At 42.4% G+C, this 19,111-nt stretch overlaps 1 protein-coding gene across 3 annotated transcripts in view; it reads right to left on the reverse strand.

The window, feature by feature from the left end:
• Nucleotides 1-3,188: 3,188 nt before the first annotated feature.
• LOC108926651 (PQ-loop repeat-containing protein 1) overlaps nt 3,189-19,111 on the reverse strand; it is a 35,512-nt gene continuing 19,589 nt past the window's right edge. For 2 of the 3 annotated variants that reach the window (XR_001965487.2, XM_018739493.2), the window contains one exon: nt 3,189-3,510. Coding sequence is in view for 2 of the 3 variants with exons in the window: in XM_018739493.2 (XP_018595009.2) it covers nt 3,506-3,510 (5 nt within the window). In the remaining variant the exon portion in view is untranslated. Of the gene's footprint in view, nt 3,511-11,736; nt 12,026-19,111 lie in introns of those variants that run through there. The other variant, XM_018739494.1, reaches the window with a different exon arrangement.

Raw genomic sequence — 19,111 nt, forward strand, 5'->3', positions numbered from 1 at the left:
GTCCTCAGTCAAACTGAGCACGCTGTGTATCAGAACCTTCACGTCACCTTCATTGCAGCAGCTGTACCTAAAAATGTTTGTTGAACATGAGCTCAACGCAGACCTGATGGATAGAGCGAGTGGCACGTTGTACTCGCTCCTGGGGCTCACCTCCTCACGACACTGACATACCGAGTCATTTGCGGGAAGCACTTTACGGGAAACCCTTCACCACTGGGGGTTTATACAAATAGGACTGCTGTGGCCCTGGATCACACCAGCGGGGCTCTAGCTACCAAACCGTCATTCCCGCGACACTGGAGGAGTGCTTTGTTTTAAAACAGATGCTCATTTGCACTCTTCAGAGCAATAACAGTTCATTTGTGTCAGTCAGGTCAGTGAACTTGAACAACAAACAACAGTAAAGGGGACATTTGTCTAGGCTGTGCAGGAGATTTAATAGCATAGTGCAAAGAAGTACGGTTATCTCAGAGAAATTCCAAACGTATTCTGGATGCCAGTTTACTCATAAAATTAACAAGGTACTGTGAAATGAAGCCTATTGTTAGAATGGGGGATTAGTATTGCGGTCACATTTTTTAGCCCTTCATTTAATGCAAAGCTTGGATAACTGCTTCAGATATGATATATTAACCTCTTTCATTTCCATATGAATCACCTTTTTATTCTCAAGTTTTGCTAAAAACACAGATAATGGCTTTACGCTTTGATCTTCTCTACCTAAACCCAAGCATGTTTGATGAAAGCAAACCATTACAGAAAAATACCATGGCAACCTCAAGATCTGCAGGCAGGACTAAAACTAAACTAAAAAAGTTCATATGTTAAAGGAGTAAAGCATCCTAAGAATGCAATACAGATTCTTAGACTATGGGCTGTAATTAACTCTTAGTTTCTACCCATTTCCCTCTAGTTTCATATGTGAGACCTGATTTTTATACATCTAGTAGGAAGCAGCAAAAAATACATAAAGGGTGTATATTCAAAAGAGTAAATATGAGACAGTGGAATTGTTATGGGCAGAAAAGCTGCACAGCAGTGAAGGACAGGGAGTTCCTACTTCTACTGCATCAGTCTTGCTGGGTGCACTGAGCCCAGGAAGCCCATCCATTATGGAGTTCTGTGCTTCTGCCATGTGGCCATCTTCTCAGCAAGTGGAGCCATGGCCATCAGCCCTCAGTCAAGAATGATTACCCAGCATTCCTAACAGCGTCAATATGACACCCCATCATTAATTTATAACCTTTCATCTTATGGTCTATAGCTGAAAGATATCAAAGGCCCAATGGAACATCCATAATTTAACCCCCCTCATACATGAGAGATTTAATATTTCACACAGCCAATTCCACTGCGGATAATAATCTATACAAGTTATGCTTCAGCAAGATATGCCCACAGGAACATTCAAAGAATATGTTCTTTTGAGTGACATAACCACAAATCCCACAGTACCTTGCCATTGTTTTCTTTGCCACACCATCTTAACAGAGTTAAGACAAGTGCAAATTGTCAAATAACTTTTCACACCAAGCTACTCAATGATCAACTCACTGGATCTTTGTTGTGCTTTTAATCTCAAAAAACAAAAAAAAGTAATAAAAAAAAAAAAATCCACTTTAAGAGAATACATTTCAACAGGGGGGCACAGTGGCACAACAGGCTTGGCCGGGTTTCGCTGTGTGGTGGCTCTGGGTTTCGAGTCCTGCTGGCATCCCATCCTGGGTGTTTCCCCTCTTCCGCCAGCCTTGTGCCCTGTGTTTCTGGGCCAGGCTCTGGCTCACCACAACCCCGCTTGGGACAAACGGTTTCTGACTGTGTGTGCGTATTTCAACAGAAGATTAACAGACTGAAATGGAAACACACACACACTATCCAAACTGCTTGTCCCATTTGGGGTCGCAGGGAGCCAGAGCCTAACCCAGCAACACCAGTCTGTTGCAAGGCACCCCAAGTGGGACTTGAACCCCAGATCCACCAGAGAGCAGGACCCAGTCCAACCCACTGAGCCACTGGAGAAATGGAAACAGTGAACCCAAATAAATATAGCATGAAATTGTATCAATCTAATTAAAAAAACTAAATTCCAAACAGAATCAACCAATCCAGTATCATGTGGCAGGTTGAATTAATGACTATGTGGTAACTGGAAGAACCCAACTGAATAAATGTATTCATAAATGAATTTATGAAATAATTTAAATTAATAATGTCTTCAACAGGACACAACACCAACGCCTCTCGATACCTCTACCGTAACCAGCTGGCCTTTTGCTTTTGCCGACAGAGAAAGAGCCATCGGCTGCAGTCTGAAGGCAATCTGTCTTGCTCCGGTGTTTGGCTCCGGATGCTTTACAGGAGTAACAGACGGGTAAAGAAAACGGACAGTGGCACCCAACGTAACTGCTGAACAAACACATAACACTTATTGCAGCAGGTGCCAAGGGGAAGGGGAAGGACAAGACATCAAAGACAAAAAAGGAGCTAACAGAGCATCCAGTGAGTAGGAAACACACAGAATAACCCATTCAAAAAAGTTCAGATTAAATTAGGTCTACATAACTTATGTGTACATTGTTATTAAATGGTAGAATATTCAGAGTCATCCAAACAATGTAAGTATAATTATATATTAGTTGTGTAAAGTACTGAAGTTGTAGTAAATAGGTGGTCTCTGATTTACTCTGGAGTTACGTTCTGTGAAACCCATCGTAAATCGAAAATAGCGTAAGTCGAAAATGCATTTAATATACCTAATACACACCTCTGGGTGACAAACTGGGAGATATGGCTCGCTGCCGCTGCCCATCACCGCAAAAGAATATCGTACTGCATATCGCTTGCCCGGGAAAAAAATCAAAATTAAAAATTTGACGAACTGCTTCTACTGAATGTCTATTGCCTGCTCACCATCGTAAAGTCGAAAAATCGTAAGTCGAACCATCGTAAATCGGGGACTACCTGTAGTAGTTAATAGTAAATAATACATCCACAAATTAAAAACACACATAGAATAAAGAGTGAGAAAAACAAACACCTTGTTTTCAACAAAAATTTTATTATTTTATAATGTTTAAAGAAGGAAACATAACTTTTCAGAATACCTTTATTGTATTCTATTCTCTGGTTTTCCTTTGGCAATAAACAGTATGAGCAATGGGTATCACCTGCATACCTAGTGCACCCAATAACCAACATAAAAACAATATAATCACCTTTTTGCAATTGAAGGTATTAAAAATGTACATTTAAAAAAAATAGTTGCAGTATGCTGGGAGTCAGCGCAGTGATGGTGCCTCCAGTCCAAAGCTGGTGACTGGTGAAGTGTGTGGCTGCTATCCCAGCTTGGCCCTTGTGTCCAGGTCATAATACAACACCTGTAACAAGATGGCCACATCCAAGAGGATCTGGACTGTCCCACACACCCAGAACTGGGCTGGGCTCTCATTTATCACAAAGTATGTTGTCTTGAAGACATCTCCCGCCATCCACAAGAGCACCATCTTCACACTGACGGGCAAAGAAAGGCAAGGGAAATTTGTCATGAACCTTGACACATGTCACAAGATTGACCTTCAATGAATGAATTCCACCTGATGATGAGCATCGCATGGCGTTGTGACCTTTTTCAGACATTTTATTAGCATACTAACAATTGTTAGTGTTCTCTGCAACATTTCACCTTAATGACACACATACAGCATAACTTAACAATTAACAACTAACAATATACTTCTTTGCACATTTGTACATACACTGATTTGTTCTGATCACAGCAGGAATCTCAAGGTTTGTCCCAGGACACAGTTTGGAACAATTTCTCTTCTAAATACTACAGTCCTTGGCCACGTGTCAGTGAACTTGTACATTATCAAATATACTTCTTGCACACAAGATTTGGAACACTTCCAAAACACAGAGTTCAGAGAGGAGATTAATTTAAAGGGTCTGTGTTTAGTCTCCCCTCCATGGGATTTTGCATTGCCAAAGCTATTACTGGAAGATGAGTTTATTCTATCCATTTTTACTACAGAGTCTAAATAGGACACAGTCAGTCAGATGTCAGCACTGAAGCTACACAGAGCTGCCCAATTACAGTCCAATGCTCTCCACAGTACTCTCAAGAGTTCCAGAAAAATCACAAATTCCTGCTAAATGACATTAATGAATGTTTTTTACTTGGGAACATTAATCTTTCCTCTCCGGTGTTAGGACTAGTCAAAATTCAAACCACAAACTAGATTTCCAAGAACTCCTCACACACACCGCCTGAACCGCTTGTTCCCTGTTCACGGGGAGCCGGAGCCTAACCCGGCAACACAGGGTGCAAGACTGGAGGGGGAGGGGACACACCCAGGATGGGACACCAGTCCATCACAAGACACCCCAAGCAGGACTCAAACCTCAGACCCACTGGAGAGCAGGACAAGGGCCAACCTACTGCGCCACTGTGCCCCCCAAGAATAACTCTTTTTTTAAAAAATTTAATTAAATATGGTTTACACATTTAGTAAATTAATATGTGCAGCAAACATTTTAGAGATGTCAGAAGTCAGTACAGGTTGAGATAGTGGCTGTTCTCTTAGAGTTTTGGAGATATGATGTATTCAAAGGCCATTCCTTCTTACTGAGAGTGAATCAAGTGGAAGGACAGAAAAAGCAAGCAACCAAATTTTTTTGTAATAAACAACTAAAAGGATAAGGTAAATTACTGTCACTAAGCTCTTTGACTTGCCCTGGATAAGGGCCATCTGAGATTTACAAGTCTGAGACCCACCGGGGTTTAATTTCCACTGCTTCAACAACAGGCGCCTTCTGTCTGCACTTAGCCCAGTTGAAGCAGGTGATTTTCACAACCTGACCCCACGGTCCACTGGGGAACCATTGTTCCTTTTTATTCTCATAAAATCACAGTTAAAATCCTGCTGAAGCACTTTCCAGATTTGTTCTCTGTCAGGGTGCAGACAATCTCCTGCAGCATGCCTTCACATAATAACTTTCCCATTAAAGTTGCCTTTAAGCATTTTTCTTCTCACTCAGCACTGTCTTTCAGTCCAGTGCAAACTTTGGTAAGACCAACAAGTCAACAAGGCAATCAGCAGAACAAGATCCTTATGGTTCATGCAATATAGGGGGATTTACGAGGGGACTATCCAATGCAGATTGAAAGTATTTACTTGAATCACATGGTAATACACACGGATGGAGGAGTGGAGTCTGCAGACTATAATCCACAGGTCGAGGGGGTGAGACCCCTGTGCATGGGCATTTAACACTGCAGTGTGAATGGTTATGAATAACAATGACAGTTTCACTCTTTCAGCACAGGGAACAACAATAAGCCCCAGTATCTGTCATGTCTTATTTTGCTGCTGATTATATACCACCTGCTACTGTCATCTGGCCTGAAAGAGAGTGGAGGAGAAATGAGCAAAATTAAAGCACATGAGTGGGGTAGGGTGGTGGTAAGAGAGGAGGTGGGGGTCTTTGGGGAAACTGCCCATGGCTGTTAGTGGCAGAGAGTCCTGTTCTCTGAGAACAACTTTTCAATAACATAAGAAGGTGTGTCAAAAAAGTCTTTTAATAATATTTCTTTTAAAGAGGATTTAGACACGCAATCTCTTGTCTGCATTATATGACTATGAACTGGTTATGGGCACCATTACACTACAGCTAATTATAGAAATATCACTGAATTTAATAATGACGTAAAAATGCAATGTTCCATTATTGCATTTGTTTTGAAGAGGAGAAATTTTTTAAAAAAAATCATTCTCAGTATTATATTACACATACAAAACAGGACATTGAAATTGTCATTTTCATTAGTTTTTTTATGTAAATGTAGAACATTGGTGCATTTGCACATTGAGCGCAGTTCTTAGAAGCTACATGACACTGTGGCACATATTCATCTAAAGTTTGTCGTGAAAAAACACCTTGACTGACTTGGCTTTTTGTGCATCAGCCCCAGTACTTTCTGAATAATGCTTCATTTTCTGCAACCAGATTTTTTCAAATCCAATAAAAAGAAATGTGCAACCAAAAGGTTAAAACAACACACTCTAGAGGTTTGTTAGAGAGGGAAACCTCCAGCAATTTCTGTCTGCAGAAGCTGCATCTAGAGCTCCCGTCACTTCTGTTTTACTTTGGCACTGGGTGTTTGGCAGGATGTGAGAGTAGTGATTATTCCACCTTCAGTCTGGAGTGTCGTTTGGGTAAGATACCTCATGTTCAACTCAGAAGAACAAATTACTGCTCTATTCGCATAACCATGATCATGCTGAAGACCCACAGATTGACATCACAACCTCCTTTGCCCATTAGCGCATAGCCCAAAATGTTCAGGTGCACTATTGTTTCTTTTCAGCTTAAAATATTTGACCACGAAGACATAAATAATGTTGAAACATTACGGTCACAGGAGGTTCCACCACATGAACAAGGGCAGTAAAGGCCCGCTAGTTTTAAATACAAAATGTTTCAGACCTTGCCAATGTCAAAAGCACAGGGTTACCAGATTCCTGTTCCACTAACAACTCAGTCTACTGGCGGCATGCTTGGAAATTGCTGTTCCACGGAAAACAAACTCTTTAAATTTGCTGATTCGGGGGCTCAGGTGGACAGGGGGTGTTGGGGAGATGGAGGACAGGGAACCTCTAATACCCTGCCGTCTGTTACTCCACACTATCCCTTTACCAGGGCTCTTATCTAACCTCTGACCACAAAACACCGCTCTAGGGAGTACTATGTCTCCTTGCCAGTTATTACATAAACAGGATTTGCTTTTTAAAAAGGCCATAATAATATCCCCCCCCCCCCCCCCCCCCCCAATTCGTTCTACGTATTTCAGAAGTCCACAAAGGAAATATGTAGGAGTAACATGAAAAATCACATATTTTTACACTGTAAAGGTTTGAATATTAGTACAAAATGCTTTGAGTATTAAGGGTTAATACTCTTGTACTTCTGGCACAAAAATACTGGCCTCTGGAAGCAGCACACTGCAGCTGCGTAGCAGTAATAGAGCCCCTGGTCCAGCGCTAATAGAGAATCCATAAAGTGCAGTATGGACGAAGGGCTAACTGAGCAGAATAAAGAATGAAACACACAAATATGAAATCTGTCTTCCCTGGTCAAACTGGCAAGTTCATGAACTATAAAACCACTGAATGAAAAAGATGGATCTGGCCTGCCTTGGCACAGCAGGCACAGCATACAGCAGTCTGTTATAATTCTCTGGAAGACTTCTGTTCAGTGCTGGACACCCTAAGCAGGCTACACATTTGAGGCATTATTCCCTTCAGGTGCTGCAATGCAAAGGCACATTAGAATGAGCGATAGCGGCACAATGGCCGTCCGTCTGTCAACACTGCGGCTTCGGTGGGGGGAAAGCAGCTATGTCTCTCCATCGGTCTCCCTGCTCTCACTTGCCGCCCCTTGTGCTCATTTCTCTCCTCGCCTGGCCTGAAGGAGGTATGAATGATTGAGCTGATTTCCTAGTGCTGGAGTCCGGCTCTCCGCCGAATACCCCCGCATCCAGCCCCTGTCCAATCACACAGCCCCTTCTGATAGATGGGTCTTCAGGAGCCAGCCACAGGACTCTAAACTGCAAGCCTCCGAGAGTCCCGCACCTCCTGGATCCACAGTTAGACTCACAAAACCTTATAAATGCAAATAGAGCCTTACCCATCTGTTGTGAATTCACTCCAGAGAAAAACATTTGTGTTGAAGCACCCCTTGGATTTCAGAAAGGCTCCATACCTCTCAAAAGTGTACTACAAACACCACAGGGCCTGGCCATCATTCATGTGACTGGAGATGGAAAGATTGGGGGGAGTTAATTTTTCACAATCCACTGTTTTCTTTGTGGCAGCACTGAAACAAGGATACAGGTGTAATTACTTATGAAGCAATGAAACAGAAACATACTAACTGAGGTCTAAAAAGGTGTACTTTACACCATACCACCTTTAAACATTGGTGCACTGTGGTCGGTGTGGGTCAGGAGGAGCAGGGGTCTGTCTGGAGGAGTCACTGTAGTCAATCTTGGATGAGTGTATTAAAAATCATCAATTTGTTACAGGGTCAATGTGTTGTTGGGGTCATTATAGAACAGTGGTCACTGAGGAGCTGTGGTCAGCGCGGAAAGGTGAAGCAATGGTTTTAGCCATCATTTTCTTTTCCTCCCGTGAATGGACAATTTGCTTGTGGTGCTTTATAGTGGCTGATGGCTAAGGGGACTTGTGGTTCCTCAGTAGTCGAGCTGTCATGGACGACGCCTAAAACGGTCAGGCGAAATTTTTTAAATCACAAAATGTACCACCTCAGACCATCAGCTCGATGCACACCGGGTGACACACTCAACTTAAGTCTGTACCAGTATCCTTGGTTTGATCCAAAGTTGAGGCATGGAGAGTATTCCTGTACTCTCCGTGGGCCTGACAGGACATTACTTTAAAATGTGAATTTTGTATTTACCTCCATAAGCCCCCGATCTGCCCAAGTGCTTCTGCACTATACTTTCTTTTAAATATTCCCTATGTAACAGAACAAATGCTTCCATCATTCCTGCTGACTTCCCTGTATAAAGCTAAGAAAATAAGTCTGCAGAAAATAATGAGAAGGCACAAAAGAAACACAAACCAGCGCACGCACACACACTCATACTCATATTCACAAACACACACACACACACACACACAGAAGATGGGTGGCTCCCACAATAAAGACAAGTTGAAAGTAAACAATAAACATAACAACACAAGAAGGTGTCAACCATCCCCTGGTGCATCAGGGATATGGATTATCTTGCCACCATGGCTCACAGCCTTGTTATTTTTAAGAATAAGGAAAAACTATCCCTGCCGGGCAGGACTCCCATGGGTAATCAAGAAGTTTCCTGTGCATGTGCATGCCTGCGAGGAAGAGGAGACCTCGAACCCCCTGAGAGGGGGCTCTGCATGCCCCAGCTTGTCTGACAGACAGACAGAGCTGCCACAAGCATCAACACAGCAGGAACCATCAATACGCTCCAGTGAAGAAGTGAGCTACAACTCCAAGTTGACTTAGAGCTATACCATACTACAGACTTCACTTTACTTACTACAATACATTACATTTACAAGGGAACTAAACTAGAGCTCATCATTACAGAAGAGCTACACTGTTTCACACAAAACACACGGATTATTTTAAGAGGAGCTTTACTTCAGTACACAGTTCACTCACGAAAGAGCTGTACCACACCACACCCTTTATATGACAGGTGCTGTACGAGAACATGAGATGTAGTATACGACATTCTTACAACAGTGGGTTTGGCCTGTGCCTGCTCTCTGGTGGGTCTGGGGTTCAAGTCCTGCTTGGGGTGCCTTGTGATGGACTGGTGTCCCGTCCTGGGTGTGTCCCCTCCCCCTCTGGCCTTGTGTTGCTGGGTTAGGCTCTGGTTCACCACGATCCTGCTTAGGACAAGTGGTTTCTGACAATGTGTGTGTGTGTACATTTTTACAAAAGTCTCACTACTGGATGTCTCCTGAAAATACACACACACACACACATCTTCAGAGCCGCTTGTCCCATATGGGGTCACGGGGAACCGGAGCCTACCCGGCAACACAGGGCGTAAGGCCGGAGGGGGAGGGGACACACCCAGGACGGGACGCCAGTCCGTCGCAAGGCACCCCAAGCGGGACTCGAACCCCAGACCCACCGGACAGCAGGACTGTGGTCCAACCCACTGCGCCACCGCACCCCCCCTCCTGAAAATATATTCTGCTATATTGTTTTAATGCATTTCCCATTAATGATTTTAAAAAATTAGTTTTTATATATGATATTTACGGTAATTGGGTTAACATTTAATAATTTGATCCCTTTCATGAGAAAGAAAGAACACATGATTTTCAGATAAAAATTATTGTGTAGTAGGGTGGGTGCATATAGTAGGGTGCATTTTGTACCTCAGACCTGTAGTAGAGCCACAGGCATCATTTGACACTGTCTTTATGTGCAAGGATAAGGAGATAAGTGACATTCAAAAGTGTAACTCTTTTCTGCAAACGCTGATATGCCATGTTGCTAGGAGGGAAAAGGACCGAACTCTACTAGTTGTTGAGACCTTTAGCCCCTTAAAGGGAAGGCCTTGTGGAACAAATCAATGCTTTCCATATCACTTGATACTTCATTTACAGAAACTCAAAGTATTTTTTTCACTCATACTGTACATTTACTGATACATGCACACATACCTAAATTAGTCCTTATTACTAGATAAATCAGTTGGGGTTAGTTATTGTCAGCTTAGTTTTATGGAGAATGATCACTAGTACTGCATACAGAGCTCCATCCCAAAGGAAAGGATGAGAGTCTGGTGAGAGGAAATGAAGAAAAACAAACAAGGTGTTGTGTTATAACTGTCAGCAGGCCCAGGTTCAGTGGTTGAGGGTGGCCTCAACCATCCAATAAATGCAGGGGAAGGGAGGGAAGCAAATGTGATGATAGCATGACTGCTCAGGGAGTGAGTGGGAAAGCAGCCTTGGGATTCCTGGATGAGCTTGGTGTGGGGAGAGCAGTTGGTGTGTATACACTGTCCTTCAAGTCTGCTCTCTCGCTGGATGTGAAGGAGAGCTAACATCCTTTGGGGGTATCTCTCGAGGTTCCCTCACTGATGAAGCAGTGACTGTATCAGAGCCCGCCCAACATAGCAGCATGCCTTCAAGGACCTTCTGCAAAATATTAATAATGGCTCTGATTACTGTACATCATTACAGAAATAATTTATAATTATGGCCATTTACTTTCCAGGTAAGGGTTTCTGGGTTTCCTTAAAAGATCTGAAAACATCTGAAAACTATGTAATTGTATCCCAGAACTAATGGTGATACTTAAATGGAATGACGCAAGCATGCTAATATGACTCAACATGAGTTGGTGTATATTTGCTTCATTCCGTGATGGTTCATTTACTCTGACACTACTTAAATGTCTTGTGACTGAAAATGCATATATAAGGAGACAGTATACAAGCCCATGATATAAAAGAGCTGCGAGGCACAAAGATCTCTGAACATTAAAGAGTGTGACTCTTACTGTATAACACATCATGTCTAATACTACTGTATTGTCATAAGGATTTCCCATAACTTTCATTTTCACATCCCCTTTTAGCAACACAGCTTATGACTTGTACTTTATACAATTACTGCTGAAAGGGGTAACTCATCAATTACAGCAACTAACAATACAATCTCTCACACACACACACACACACACACACACACACACACACACACACACACACACACACACACACACACACACACACACACATTTTCAGAACCACCTGTCCCATACAGGGAACCGGAGCCAACCCGGAAACTCAGGGCGTAAGGCCGGAGGGGGAGGGGATGCACCTAGGACGGGACGCCAGTGCGTCGCAAGGCACCCCAAGCGGGACTCGAACCCCAGACCCACCAGAGAGTAGGACTGTGGCCCAACCCACTGCACCACCGCATCCCTCCAACAATACAATCATTGTTTGCTTTTATTTATCTCTAATGGTTCTTTGGCCCTTCATGTTATTTATTTATGACTGGAAGTAGTGACATGTTAATATGGTTAGACCTGTAAAGTGCTGGTGTTTCAGTATATTCAGTTGCAAAGATCATTTCTGCCACACAGCATGTGTCTCAAGAGTTAGAGCAGATTGGTGTCACACTGAAACAGGTTTCCCACCTCATTCCCCGAGTGGATCGGTTCTGGAAGTTCTGTAGCAGCTGAGGTAGACCAAGCATGGCCTCAGAAAGCACTGCGAGCGAGCCCAGTGCCTCCACAAATAGCATGGAGTTGAGGAAGAGGAAGGTGACAAAGGCACACAGCACCGTGAAGACAAAACAGAACAGCAGATAGTCCTCAAACCTACTCCAGCTCCAGAAGTACCGCAGGTCCAAATCTGCACACAAAGAGAGATGATGAATGTGTTGCAATTTATTTTAATAAAGCAGATGCCATAAAGGTACTAGGTGTATGACATCAGGAGTGTACAAGAGTGTATAGTAAGATAGAAATGCCTCTTTGGCTGGATTCAAGCAGCTGTAGATTCTGTACTACAGAGGAGCACATATGATTAAGAACACTGACATGAAACCTGAAAGCTGTTGCTTCAAAAAGCTGGTCCACACTATGATCAGTCTGAGGAACATTAAACCAAATCAGATGAGAAAATTATCAGTTACAGTAATGAGAATCCTTAGCATTTTTGCTCACAATAGTGCTAGCCATGATCATTCAGGAAAAACTGTAGTCTTTTAGCAAAACTCTTAGGCCATTCAATCTCTTTGTAAATGATTAATCATTAAAAAAAGTTCTAGAAAATCCTGTATAGTGATAAGAATCCATGGTGTTATAGGGGTTACAGAAAAAAAAAAAAAAAAAACAATGACAATTTTAAGGTATGAAAACCAAAAGATCAACTAATTTTGTCTTCATCTTTAACCTTAACTTTTTTATGAGGCATCGAGGAAGAATAAATTTTTATGTAAACTTTGGCAGACACATGAACAAACAACGAAAAATTAGAAATGTGTCCGCACACTGTATTTTTAATTTTAAGTTTAACAATATCGCAATTTTGGGTTGCAACATATATTCAACATCCTTTATACCTGGATGCATTATGGTTATATTTTTGGTGAAAAATGTGACATTTTATATAACTAATGTTTATCGCTGAAATATGAGGTGCCATAATATAAATGTTTTGTTTTTCAAAAGAGCGTTGAGGACTGGCAGCTTGTTTAAGCCTAAATATTTGAAATTATCACAGCATTATTTATAACTGGTTCACGTACTGAAGTAACCTTGTTCAAAGCTCCTGCATTGCTCATATGAAACACCCAGTTGTATTAAACTGGTAAAAACACCTCACTGGCTAAACAACAAAACAAAACAGTAAATGGTCATACAGAAAGTCCAGTCTAACAGAACTGCACGGGTCTCTTATGAATTACTGGAGCTGCAGGCGTTTTCAAATGCATTTGGAGATACCCACAAAACGGAACTGATAAATAAGTGCATATTTGTTGGTGAAGCCATTGGTGTGTAACAACCCATTGATGAGACTACTATCCCAGGGTTGTCATCAGGTTTTGTGTTCTGATCCCATGCACACACTGGCGGTACTCATCAGCTGTAGCTCTATCCCACCACCCGTTACCCTCCATTGGGCAAACGGCTCGAGGAAAGAGCGAAATGTTATGTGATTAATGCATTTCATTAAGTGACAGCTTGCACAGAGAACACGTGGATATGGGCAATTGGAGAAAGGGTCCTTGACACAGTGGAGCCTTCTAAACGATTTTGGTAATATTTATGCAATACTTGCACTGGCACTGATAAAATGTGGAATGGACTTGGAGAAAGTTCTTTGAAAGAACCTAGGTGATACGTCATTGCTGAACATTATTTTCCCCCTACCACCATTACATGTGGCTGGCAGCTGTAGAGGTGAGGCATGCCATTTGTGAAGAAGATAAAAGATCCATGCCCCTTTAAATAAAACAGTATAGTAGCACCACACTTGTTGTAGGATATGGCATTTCCTTTATTTCCTTTCCAAATGGTGCTGCTTTTGTTTTGGTTTTTTCCTCCCCTCTTTCCTCCACGGGGGGTGGGGGAGGTGCAGTGACGCAGTGGGTTTGGTCATGGCATGCCCTCTAGTGGGTCTGGGGCTCGAGTCCTGCTTGGGGTGGCTTACGATGGACTGGCGTCCTGCCCTGGGTGCGCTCACCCTGCCCAGCCCCACACCCCGCACTGCTGGGCTAGGCTCCGGCTCGCTGCGACCCCACTTGGGACAAGCAGTTTCAGACAATGTGTGTTTTGTGTGTGTGTGTGTGTGTGTGTGTGTGTCTTTCCTCCTCTGGCCTTCTGCGCACCCTGCACTTGTCAAGGCTTTTCTAACTCTCTCACTTCAGCAGTGTTCAGTTCAAATATAGCAGTTCAATCTGCACCAACTGAAATATGATTTCACATACACAACTGCTTTGCCAAAAAAGTGACAAGGCCATACTTCCCAAGAGATCAATGGACAGTGAAGCCTCTTACACCCCTTCTCATTGTATTAGTCCTAGCTCCTCATCTGTTCAGTGCAAAATGTTACATTAGCATGAATCACAATTCTGTACATACAGTATTGCCAGAAGACATAATGAAATCCTTTTTTTAAAAAGCTACACAGACAACGCAATTGATGTTCCCATCTCTCTTGCTCTTTTGTAATATCTTCTTGAGTGGATAGGATCGGTGCTGTACTTCCCATTAGGAACTATACGCACACTGCCTAAGGCCTCAATGGAGGGAAGAAATTAAAAAGCGGAAAAAATAAGGGAAAAGATTGTGACAGAAATTTAACGCAACTAAAACTTCAAAAATGGTATTTCAAAACCATAACTCCAGAATTTCTATGATTTTTTTTTTTCCTAATAAAGTTTCTTTCTTTCACTTTTCAAATCAATTACAAGGTTTAGCATTAGAAATGTTAACAGACAAAATTCAATTGCAGTTTACCCATCTTTTTACACATTTTGGGGTGAAGTTTCCAGGTGCTGGAAACACCAAAATCCGACCCTGGATAGGACCCTGGACACCTGTGTTCAATGCCCAGTGGGCTGTGGTGAGCAGCTGTCTGTTTTGCTGGCAAGCAATGTTCCTATCCATCCTAGAGGAGGAAATGCATTTCTTCGGGTTTTGTGTTTAAACCAAATTGTGGCTGAAATACTCCCCTTACAATGAGTGACTTCTATGCACACATCACAAAATGTGACTCAGTCCTCAAAGCCTTTTGACTGCCATTAATGCCCATGGTTAGTAAGGTTCCATGGTAAAACCCTGGGTTTCATCCATTGCGAGATCTTCATTCAGAATCAATGTAGTCTGTCAGTGTAGTAGTAGAGGAGTTTACAGGGAGCTGTGAAGTTAATCACGGGTGAATTAGGACCTCGGGAGTTAAAAGACTCAGTTTTGGCCTCAGCTCCTGAAATTGCTTAAACTTGGGGCAAAAGGGCTGCTATTTTTAACAATAGCTATTGGCCCAATTCTGCTCAGCATGTATTATTTACTGTTTGCCTCTGTGCTTGGATGATATTTTTATAGAACAACATGCAGGGCTACTGTAGGACACTTTATGCATTTGTATCATGTATCATGCCATCTGGAGCGGAAGTAAAGATGGATGTACAGGCTGATAAAGTAAGTCGAGATTTACATAATATGCAACAGAAGCTATACAACCAAGGGTAATTCATTAAAACCTAATATCAGATTCACTGCTGAACTTGTTGCATAATTTCATTTAATTGCCCGCTATTAACTGTATCTTAGAGCAGTTTTAATTATTTTGACTTACTCTGCATTTTAATTATTGATAACTGATCTATGTTCTAGTCACAATTTAAATAATGACTGGTAATTAAGAGATTAAGAAAAGCTCGCAAAGCCTATAGGTCTCACATTTATGACTGCAGTTCTTTCTGAGATTCTCCAGCCATGGTAAACAGCAAAAAGTGCGTTGTAACACACAATATGGAGTGACGTTGACAGAGAATTAATATAAAACATTACTGCGCCTTCAAAAGTCACCTAGAGCAGCATCATGAACAAGATGAAGGGTTTATCTGAAAATTTCCTGAAGAAGTTACAAGTTAGTGTCATTATTTGCTTTGGTAATGAGTGCTAAAACACACAGTCTCATTCTCCCAGTGCTTATCCATTCACTAACCCATTCAATTTCAATAACCGCTTGTCCTGAGCAGGGTCGCAGAGATTCGGAGCCTATCCCGGAAAAACTGGGTGCAAGGCTGACGAGGGGATATGCACCGGACGGGACACAAGGCGATGGCAGGGCAGTCACAGACACAGACACAGACACACCAGATGCAATTCAGTGTCACCAATACAGCTCAACTGCATGTCTTTGGACTTAAGAGTCCTTATATTTTATAATTTATAATGAAACTTCCCTTTATAGGCTTGTTAGTTTTCAATTTTTCTTCACAAATGAAAAGTGGACCCTTAAATAATCTATATATTCCACTGGCACAAATGCAGCATAGGCAAAAAGTGCCTAATTATATTTTAATTGCTTGGTTATTAATTGCCATCTATCTCACACCCTTTTCACCTTCTCTCTCTCTTTATTCTATTTTTTCTTCTGCTGATAATGAGAGCAATACACTGAAAATCTTAATTTCTTCCAAGAGATTGTAAAATAAAATTCTATTAAACACTGAGTCCTTCCACTACATGATTGCTTTTCACTCTGTCTGTCTCTGTGTCTGTATAACAGAGTTCAGTAGGTATACATCATTGCTGTCACAGCAAAACAAGTGTGCTGCCAATGTCAAAATACACAAAACAACATGTAGCAATAATGAAAGACAAACAAGAAGTCAATAATTAAAGAGTAAAATATCCTCAACATTCCTCATTCATACTTTCAACTCCAGCTTTTTGCACAGTGGAAATGCTCTTCTCAAAAGCCTTCGAAAGACCCCCAGACAAAGATTAGACATTCTCCAGTTACAAACAGGGCACAAACATAGCAGAAACCAACTGAAATGTGCATGGTTCTCTTCGCTGCCTTGAGTATTCCATTGTAGTACGACATTTATCCCACAAATGATGAAACCTTAGCTTTTGAAATGCCAGAGACCTCCTACAGTAATCCTGTAATACTGAGGCTTGTCCGAGAGTGAGGTAACCTTGTTGGGGATGATAATCCAACAGAACCTGCTTGAAAGAACCCATCCTAGAGCATCACAGGACAGCAATGCTCGAAGATCGTCCTCCCTGGTTACTCAGCCATATTGTGGGAATTGCTCTGGTAGGCCAACTAAGAGATCTGGGCAGCAGAGCTCAGCCACTGAGGACATGGGAATGCTACTGTTTCTATTGTAAACCTAAATGAAAACTCACGTTACCCCCCCCCACTGGATTGTCCACCCTCCTCCCCATAAAAACACACTCTGCTGCTTTGTGATAAGCTCAGATCATTTCCTGATAAGATAAGATCATTTCCTGAAACATATGACTGTTGAAAACAGATCGTTACAACCCTCTTTCCATTAGGATTGCAAAGATGCCAAGTCACCTAGGGTGAAAGCAGTCACTACCGCATCGTCTGAGTAGCTGTCGAAAAGTCGGGCAAGGAGCACATGCCCTTCACACGTGTCCAGTTATGTCCAGCACACCTCAGAGGCAAAAGGGCCACAAAACCCTCCCATGTCTCTTGCCAGGTGGCTGACTGACAGGTATTTTTGGAAGTTGTACATTTTTGCAGGTTTGCTGCAGAAACACACTGTGGCACGCAGCTCTGTGAAGTGTACGTGTGTGATCAAGTCAGGAAGCTGTCCCTTGATCTGTGTTGAGTCTCATTGCAGGTTGCACCATGGTATGTTTGCTCTCTTAAAGATCCCTGACTTATGATGGGGTTACACTGCACATTAATACACCTAACCTACCAAACATCATAGCTTAGCATACATGTGATGGCCATTATGGGCTTGCCACCTTCATGCTGGGCAATTATCTTGAATTACTCCTCAAGAGTAATTGCCCTCCTTTTCTTCTTCCCACCAGTAGCAGGAGGCACAGATGGGCATTTCTGTGACATTATGGACGAACAACATAGATACAGGGGGGTATTTGTATTTCACATATACATTTCCATTTATTTAGCAGATGCTTTTCTCCAAAGCAACTTCCAGTGAACTCTATGTAGTGTTAGCAGCCCACAGGTGACTTACACTGCTAGATACACTACTTACAATGGGTCATACATCCATACACCATTCGAACACACTCTCTCTGTCACTCACACATTATGGGTGAACCTAGACGGCATGTCTTTGGACTGTGGGAGGAAACCAGAGCACCTGGAGGAAACCCACACAGACATGAGGAGAACATGTAAACTCCACACAGACTGAGCAGGGATTGAACCAACATCCTCTTGCACCACCCAGGTGCTGTAAGACAGCAGCACTACTCACTGTGCCACCGTGCCACCCTGTACAGCAACCACGTGTCAGACTGGGAGATGGGGATTGCTGCCGCTGCCCAGCATTGCAAGAGAGTATCGCACTGCATATTGCTTGCCCAGAAAAAGATCAAAATTCGAAGTATGGCTTCTACTGAATTTCTGTTGCCAGCTCACCATCGGAAAGTCGAAAAATCCTAAGTCAAACCATTTTAAGTCGAGGAGCATCTGTATTTTCAAAGCACTGTGAACTAAAGAGTGTAAGGAGTGTTAGAAAAAATTATAACAGATCTTAAGTTACTCTGGTTGGACAACACACACACACAATGTCTACAACCACTTGTCCCGAGCAGGGTCACAGCGAGCCGGACCCTAACCCGGCAACACAGGGTGCAAGACTGAAAGGGGAGGGGACGCACCCTGGATGGGACGCCAGTCCACCGTAAGACACCCCAAGCAGGACTTGGGCCCTAGAGGTGTGTCCTCCCCTCTCCGTTGGACAATACTTATTTACAAATTGGCATCAGAAATGAAATAGCAAAAATAACACAATGGCAGCAAAAACAAAACATTATTTTTTCCACATGGAATTTTAGGCAGGCTCAAAAGTTGTTCACACCTGAGGGTGTGTTCAGGTTTTGGTTTAATGTTCACTAAAGCTGCAGAATGTGGCACACAGAAAAAGAAATGATTATGACCATAGAGTCCCACTGGTCATGAGTTTTAGAGCGCGTTTTGGGTCCTTTCTTGGATAGTGCTGCGTGTAGCGAACAAACATCATCTGCTGTTTTCCACCAGTGTTCCAGCTAAGGGTAACAAAAGCAGTGTTTTTCTGTTGACCTTTTCAGAGTTTTTTGGTGCCAAAAGGACATGTAAATGTTTCAAAACAAACCCAGGGTTAGGGTTTTCATATGGAAAATGAAAAGGTGTAACTGACTCATGCTGGTGGTCTTTTGATTTATCTTGATTATTTCCAGAACAAATCTGTGCACCCTCATATGGAAAAATAAAATAAAATACACTAATAAAAAAATGACAATCACTTCTTTCTGTCTTGAAAGCTTGACCTTGCCTCCA

The sequence above is a fragment of the Scleropages formosus genome, chromosome 7 (assembly GCF_900964775.1).
Source record: "Scleropages formosus chromosome 7, fSclFor1.1, whole genome shotgun sequence".
Classification (NCBI taxonomy): domain Eukaryota; kingdom Metazoa; phylum Chordata; class Actinopteri; order Osteoglossiformes; family Osteoglossidae; genus Scleropages; species Scleropages formosus.